The sequence below is a fragment of the Orycteropus afer genome, unplaced genomic scaffold (assembly GCF_000298275.1).
Source record: "Orycteropus afer afer isolate SDZICR_OR568_19922 unplaced genomic scaffold, OryAfe1.0 scaffold00476, whole genome shotgun sequence".
Lineage (NCBI taxonomy): Eukaryota > Metazoa > Chordata > Mammalia > Tubulidentata > Orycteropodidae > Orycteropus > Orycteropus afer.
In genome coordinates this window covers 451,617-459,739 of record NW_006922063.1, presented here as the reverse complement: position 1 = coordinate 459,739, position 8,123 = coordinate 451,617, and the positions used below count along the sequence as shown (strand labels likewise).

At 50.7% G+C, this 8,123-nt stretch overlaps 1 protein-coding gene across 1 annotated transcript in view; it reads right to left on the bottom strand.

The window, feature by feature from the left end:
• LSR (lipolysis stimulated lipoprotein receptor) overlaps window positions 1-7,507 on the bottom strand; it is a 19,318-nt gene extending 11,811 nt beyond the window's left edge. The window contains exons 1-2 of the mRNA XM_042782814.1: window positions 7,274-7,507; window positions 5,578-5,922 (exon numbers count right to left, since the gene is read on the bottom strand). Coding sequence (XP_042638748.1) covers window positions 5,578-5,922; window positions 7,274-7,376 — 448 coding nt within the window. The 5' untranslated portion in view covers window positions 7,377-7,507. The remainder of the gene's footprint in view (window positions 1-5,577; window positions 5,923-7,273) is intronic.
• Between the last annotated feature and the right edge of the window lie 616 nt (window positions 7,508-8,123).

Sequence of the window (8,123 nt, the reverse complement as noted above, 5' to 3'; positions counted from 1 at the left end):
GATCACAAAACATGTAACTACACTACAGTAACATATAACTATGCCACATAATACATAACTACAAAACATATAACTCACTACAGTAATCAAAACAGCCTGATACTGGAATAATAATAAACATATAGAACAATGGAATAGAATAGAGAATCCAGAAAAATATCCACATATCTAGGGTCAACTGATTCTTGACAAGGACACAGAATCCATTCAATGGGGGAAAGAGCCTCTTCAATAAATGATGTTAGGAAAAGGAGATTTTCACATGCAGAAGAATGAAACAGGATCCATGCCTCACACCATACACAAAAACAAACTCCAAATGGATTAAGACCCAAATGTGAAAAGTAAAACTACAAAATTCTTAGAAAAAAACACAGGGGCATGGCTATTGGAAGAAAATCTCATGGGATTTGGCTTATTGGTTTAAAGGTTTAGGGTAATGGTCTCATGGAACATTCCAGTTAATTGGCCTAATACCATTTTAGGGCTTTTGGTAAAGTATACAAAGCAACCATACAAGGTGTAACAACTGGTCTCTATTCATCTGGAGCCAGAGGAAGAAGAGTCAGGAATAGGAGGAAGAAATGGAACAGGTGGTTGACTGCCCACCCCCCAAACTGCCTTGTTTGCTATGAGACCAGAAGAAATGGATGGTGCTCAGCTATCATTACTAAACGTTTTGATCAAAGATTCTAAAGAATCCTGACCTCTAGGGAGAAAAATGCGGAGGAGAATTCAACTCTCATGGAATCCAGACTTCTGGATTCTCTGAGGGTAGGTGAATCCCTAAAACTCCTGCCCAGAGATAATCTTCAGCCCTGAAACCATGAACCAAAAAAAAACATCCCCTGAGCTTTCTTTTAACCCAAACAACAGTCAGCCTAACTGGTAAAGACTATCTGCCATGAGCACTGTGCTCCTTTAACCAACTGACTAGATGGGAACCTACCAGTAACTGCGAGCAGCAGCTCCCAAGGTTAGAGAGGGTGCTTACAGGGACGGGAGTTCAATGTCACTAGGGCAGAAACAGATAGGAAAACTGGGCAGGAAGGGCTACAATTAAAAGAATGTAATCAATGCCCTGTATAACAAATGGAGGAGGAAGAAAATTGTTGCAAACTGTATTGAGTTGGAAGGAACCACAGCTGACATAAAGAAGGAGAACATGTTTCACTGTGTATCTTTTCAACAACTAAAAAAAAGTCAGGACAACAACAACAGGGTAAAGAGGCTCTAAGACCGAAAAGTTTGAGAACCAGCACTATGGAAAACAAACGAAACCCACCGCCGGCTGGTTTTTGAGCTGCTTGAGCTGTGGTCATGCAGTGGTTAAAGCATTTGGCTGCTAACCAAAAGGTTGGCAGTTCGAACCCACCAGCTGCTGTGCAGAATGATGAGCCAGTCTGCTTCTGTAAAGATTACAGCCTTGGAAACCCTATGGGGCACTTCTACTCTGTCTTGTAGGGTTGCTTTGAGTTAAAATCGATTTGATGGAGGTGGGTTTTTTTGGTTTGCAGGATTAGCAGCCACGTAGAGAGTGAGATAACCGGAGATATGGAGGCCTCTAGAGGGCGTTGACAGCCAGTTAGCAAAAGAGTCCTGGTTAGAAGTGAGGCCTTCTAGCCTTCAGCCCTTTGCTGTCTGTCCATCACACTGCCTCTTAAAGAATGCAACACAGTCTAAGAGAAGACAGAACACAGGCATGCAGGTCCCATATGAGGAAATCCACTGCTCTTGGTTTGAGTCTGACTCAGTAACCCTAGAGGACAGAGGAGAAATGACTCATAGGATTTCCATGGCTGTAAAATCTTTACGGACACAAAGCCCGAACCAAACCCACTGCTATCGATTCTGACTCATGGCACCCCTAGAGGGCAGAGTAGAACTGCCCCATAGGGTTTCCAAGGCTGTCAGTCTATACTGAAGCAAGACTGCCTCATCTTTCTCCTTTGGAGGGGCTGATGAGTTCCAACCACAGACCTTTTGCTTACAGTAGAGCACTTAACCACTGTGCCACCAGGGCTCCAATGCTACAGAGGCCAGCTATAAATACCTGCCCTTAAAGGACTCAGATTCTAACTGGGAAAGAGAAAAATAAAAAATTAAAATATGTCGCATATCAGATGGTGATAAGCCGTCCAGAGAAAACAAAGCAGAGAAGGATGACAGAGCGCCAGGGGTGGAGTGGGGGTTGTGCGCTTTTAAGTAAGGTGGCCAGGGAAGGGCTCTGGACAAGTCGTCCTTCAGAACAATGAGTGGAGGACGTGGCGTCCCTCCACAGGCTCGCATCCAGCCATCACCTGTTGCGCGCCTGCTGTGCTGGGCTCTGTCGGTCGTCAGCCCCTCGCATGCATTCTTTCAATGACTCCTCACAGAACCCAGAACTGGATTCTCTCCAATCCTCCAGGTTTTCTCTAAGGCCCCAGGCCCCCATGACTTTTCACTTCTATCTTTAAATCTGATTCTGACCACACCTCTCCAAAACCAAAGCTCAAGAGCTGGTACCTACTTAAAGCTGAAGTGGTGGACAGGAACACCTCTGCACAGCAAATGAACATAGGCCAGGGGTTGAACCCTGGGCTCCCACGAGCCAGATCCAGGCCTCTATGAGTTTTGTTTGGCCTGTATGATGTTTTCAAAACCCATGAAAATAGGGCTTTCCGGCTTCTTTTGATAAAATCCCAAGGCCTGGGCCCACCTCCTTCCTGCAAGGCGCACCCTGTTCCCGGTCCTGTCTGGCCCTGAGATGACTCAGCCAGGCTCTGCTCTGCTGTTTTAGGTAGGAACCAGGCCTCCTCCACATCTCTGGTTCCTTATCTGTATACAACAGGAGTGGCCCTCCTCATCTTAGAAGGCCTACAGGGCTCTCCCACCCAGTGCCCATGGGAATAGGGGGCACGTGGGCTCCAAGCAGCCTGAGTAGGTAGAAACAAGGGCTTTCTATCCAGGCATCCTACGCCAACCAAAGCAGGGAGGAATGGAAGGAAAGAGAATCCATGAGGGACACATAGGGTGAGCAACTGCTCTGGTTTGCCTGGGATTGAGAGGTTTCCTGGGACACAGAACTTTCACTTTTTAAACTAAGACACCCAAGGGACACCAAAGAGGAAGTCCACTTCTCCCCATCCTCAAAGCTGAAACGGAGGAAGCTCCCGTGGCTGCTGGGTTTCCTGAAGGGATACACACACAATGGATGATTACAGATCACAGCTGATGTCAAGCACGGGCCAGGTCAAGAGCCAGACCCATGAGGCCTTCTGGGGCATGAATTGAGCCTAAAGCCTCAGTGATTCTACGGTTTTGTACGCAGCAGAGGCAGCATGGTTCCAGCCAACCTTCAAGGGCACTCTCAGTATTTGAACTCTCCTGGCTGATCCAGCCTAGACAGGTCCCTCGGTTAAGGGGAAAAAAAAACCAAAGCCCACTGCCATTAAGTTGATTCTGACTCACTGTGACCCCCGTTGGGTTTTCAAGGTGGTAAATCTTTACAGAAGTAAATTACTCCATGCCTTCTGCGGAGCAGCTGGTGGGTTTGAACTGCCAACCTTCTGGTTAGCAGTCAAATGCCTTATATACTGCACCACCAGAGTTCCTTAGGTAAAGAGAGTAGGGGTCTATGTTGAGCCCCCAAGAAGTCCTCTCATCTCAAGCACAGCAGGATGCTTAGGGCTAAAATGCCCATGGAACTTCAAGGCACACAGGTACCTTCATTGAAACAGGACCAACAAGCTCATCTGGAACCCTGCCTTTCCTCCATGGTCTGGACAGAGTGAAGAAGTAGTGTCCCCTGTGGCAAGGTCTCTTGAGGCTGCAAACGGACACTTCCTTCCCCTTTGATCCATGCCAGGATTAAAACTCTAGTCCTTGCTTAAAACAGTGAAAGGATAAATCCTTTAGGCAGGTGAGCTCTTCATCCCTCACCTACTGCTGCCCATTACCTTCCTCTCTGCCTTCCAGATTTCTGACCCAGCTCTTGTTGTTGTTGTTATGTGCCGTCGAGTCAGCCCTGACTCATAGCGACCCCTCCTTGGGTTTCCGAGGCAGTATCACTACGGAAGTAGGATTGCCCAACCTTCCTTCCGAGGAGTGGCTGCTCTAGCCTCTCCTCAAAGCACATCCAGGCTTAAGGTGAGCATCTTGAATCCTTCCATATAGCACATTAGCTGGTTGTTTTCTTTGCAGCACTTAGCACTTGCTGAAAGTCTTTTGTTGTTGTTGTTATTTGCCGTCGAGTTGGACCCGACTCATAGCAACCTCTCCTTGGGTTTCCGAGGCAGTATCACTACAGAAGTAGATTGCCCAACCTTCCTTCCGAGGAGTGGCTGGTGGGTTTGAACCGCCAAACTTCCGGTTAGCAGTCAAGTGCCTTAGGCACTACACTTCCAGAGCTCCAAAAGTCTCTTACTCTTTCATTATCTGCTCGTTTACTGTCTGTCTCACTGTACTAGAATGCTACCTCCTTAAGGGCAGGGCCGTCAGCTATCCTATCACTCATGTTCCCAGCACCTACAAAAGCACCTAGACTTAGTAAGTGCTTGAAAAAATACTGAATGGACCAATGAATGAACAACTCTCCACTGTCCCTTCCTGAGTCCCAACATACATACTTCCCACCAGGAAGCGGCACTATGGTTAAAGACAAGCGCTCTCAGGGCTGCCTGGGTTCAAATCCTGGCTCCAACCTGGGCAATTTACTTAACCTGTGTCTCAGCTGTCAGAAGTATAAAATATGGAAGTGAAGATTCAATGGGAGAAGGTGTGTAAAAGACCTGGCAAGTGTTAGGTCTTCTCCATTAAAATCTCCCACCATTCTGCTCATTCATGCCACCTCTTCTGTAAGCCCTTGAAGACCAGACCCAAAGGGGAGGACTTAAAACCTCTGCAGTCACCAGCTGTGTGACCCTATGCAAGCCACCTGTAACCTCTTTGGGCCTCCATTTCCCTCCCTGTACAGTGACAATCATCTATGTAAAGAGCTTAGGAGCTCTGGTAGCGTAGTGCCTAAGGCACTTGACTGCTAACCAGAAGACTGGCGGTTCAAATCCACCAGCCACTCCTCGGAAGGAAGATGGGGCAATCTACTTCCGTAGTGATACTGCCTTGGAAACCCAAGGAGGGGTCGCTTTGAGTCAGGTCCGACTCTATGGCACATAACAACAACAACAACATGTAAAGAGTTTAATGTGAGCCACATAGGATGCCCTTTATAAGTTTCTACTGTTAATTATTATTGGAGATAGTATCAGAAGCATCCCCCTCTCTCTCTTCTTTGTCACATTTTGTTACCTTTAAGCACTTGACACTATTAGTTGTTTATCTTGTCTGTCCCTCACACTAGAATATGAGCTCCCTGAGGGATGGGATTTGATGGTTTTATTTACTGTTGTATCCCCAGGGCCTAGAACAGTGCCTGGAATGTCAGGTACTCAATAAATCTTTGTTTAGGAAAGGAGTGGAAAACAGTGTCCCATCAGACACTGGCACTCAAGAGTGACCATATGCTGGTCATAAGGCAGCCAGCACACCACCGAAGTGAGCCCTGTCCCCCTGCCCTATCCCCAGGCCTGCCCAACTTACTTCCTGTAATGGTGATCCTCCGGCCCTGGTAGTAGTCACCCAGGGTCACAGCATCACCCTGCTTGGTAGCCACGACCCTGACGGTGCGCACACTGTCATCGCATGACACGTAGGGATTGTAGCCGGAGTTAACAGTTGCCACCTGGGCGTTGAGCTGGTTGTCGACGCTGGCCGGGGAGAAGGCGTCAGCAATACGGTCCCGGCAGAAGGACTTGTACTTCCACATCACAATAGGCATCGGGAGGGTTGTGGTCACTTGGTAGGTGCAGGGCAGGGTCACAGGCTGGAAGAGGATCACTACGTGGTAGGGGTTTGACACGGTCACCTGGACGGCGCTGGCAGGAGCTGAGGCAAAAAGAGAGTCAGTGAGGAATGTGCTGTGGACCGCCTCAAGGACAGCTCAGAGGAGTGCTTCAGCAGGAATGAGCAACATCACGTGTCACTGGCTTGACACTTAAAAGGGTATGGTTTTACAGAGCGCCCGGCACACACTGTTCCTTACTTCTTAGGACCAGTGAAGTAGGTATGATAATCATGCCCATTCTGCAGATCCACAGAGCTGAAGTGGCGGGTGCAACGTCACAGGCCAGATTCTTTGGAGGGACTCCTTCCCTCTCCTCTCACCCATCTCAGCCTCCTCTGCCCTTTGCCAGTCTCTCTCTGTGGCCTGTACCAAAAAAACCAAACCCACTGCCATCGAGTTGATATGACTCACAGCGACCCCCTTCAGGCTTCTAAGATGGTAAACTCTTATGGAAGTCGACTGCCCCTTCTTCCTTCCAGAGAGCAGCTGGTGGGTTTGAACCACCAACCTTCTGGTTAGCAGTCAAATGCCTTAGGCACTGCACCACTAGAGCTCCTTGTGGCGTAGACAGACAAGCCCAAATGGCCAGTGCAGTGCCTCCAGTGCCCAAGGCATCGCTTTAGAAGGGAAGTGCCAAAGATCCCAAGTTTAGGTTTTGTGAATTTTGGGGCAATTTTTTGGAGTTGTTTATTGAACTGCTATGCCATGGAGTGGCTGAAGCCGCTACCATAACTCCATCAGCCTCCCATCTTCCTCTACCCAGTCACCTCAAACGAATCAGCCAGAAGTGCTTGCTGAAAGATAAAACTCCTCTCGCCCTCACTCAAACAAGTACCACATCCAGGTAAAAGCTGTCAGCAGGAGGTGGTTTCAATCAAGTCCCTATTTCCATCTCCTTCAGAAACTCTGGGGCTCGCGGGAAGTGAGTGGGGTGGGGAGCGGGGAGTCCCCAGTTCCGCACCCACCCGAGGCCTGAGAGCTATTTCTTGATCTCTCATTCCAAGAAGGGTCTGATCCAGCCCTCGCGGGCCGTTCCCCGGTACCTCACGACTTAGAAGTCCTGGGGTGCGCCCAGGTCCCCAGGAGGGCCCGCACTCCTACTCCACAAAGGATCTCATTCTCCCTACAACTCCCGGGCTCACGGTCCGCGGAGTTTCACTTCCTGTAACTCCAAACAAGGGCGGGGAACGCTCCCCCGCATGGATGAGGAATTCTCACCCAACACATACGAGGTCTCCCGGAGCCACCGTCAGGAGGTCTGACTCTCTGCGCTCCGCTCGCCCCCGCCAAGCTCTCCCGCCTCCTCGGCCGCGCACAGCTCTATCCACCCCCCTCCCCATGGTGCCGTCTCGCAGCTCCGCAGCACCAGGGTCCCCTACCCACACCCCATACCTATACAAAAGGTGCTGAGAAAGAGCCAGACGAACGAACCCCGGCCCCAGGCGGCCGGGAGGGAGCCCAGCCTCCGGGAGAGGCCTCGGGCCGCTAGCGCCATCACAGCCGTCTAAGCGCTACCGTCCCGTGCGTCCCCTCCCAGGTACCAGGCGGGTAGGGGGCGCAGCGCGTACCAAGGCCGGGGGTGTGCATGCTCCTCCCCTTCCCGCTTCCACTCCTTATCCCTAATCCCAACCCCCCTGCCGCATTTTAGGAGCTTTATGAACGGAAATAACGTGGGTGAAGGAGCACAATTTTAGCTTTCGGGGAGAAGCTTGCATGACCCTCTGTGATCTCCGAACACTCCCCCCCTGCATTCTCTAGGGAATGGATCCACCCAGGTACGCGAGGGTGGGAGCAAAGGGCTGGGCTTGGGGTTGTGCGTGGGGAGGGGCTCCTACGCCTCCCTCCCCGGAAGTGGGCTGACCCAGGTGCGCCCAGCCCTGAGGGGGCGGGACGAAGTGACCGGTCCATCAGGAGGGCGCCACCACGGCGCGGGTCCCGATCGGCCCCTGCCTATTCGGACTAAGTCCTGTGAACCGAGATCTACGAGGACGAAGACCGATTCACCTGTTGAGAAGGGGCCGATCCCGCTGCACACCTGTTCTCTTCCTGCCCACACCCCTTTCTCCGACAGCCTATAAGCCGGCCAAGGGACACCCTCCGGGGAGAGGAGAATCTAACCGCGCTTCCGGCGGGGAGAGGCCGGTCGGTTTCGCCCGACTATGCCACTGGCACTCAGCTACCTCCCGTGTGGGTGGAGCTGCGGGCCTCCTGTTCCTCCCCGTCAGATGACTTGGAGAAGTAA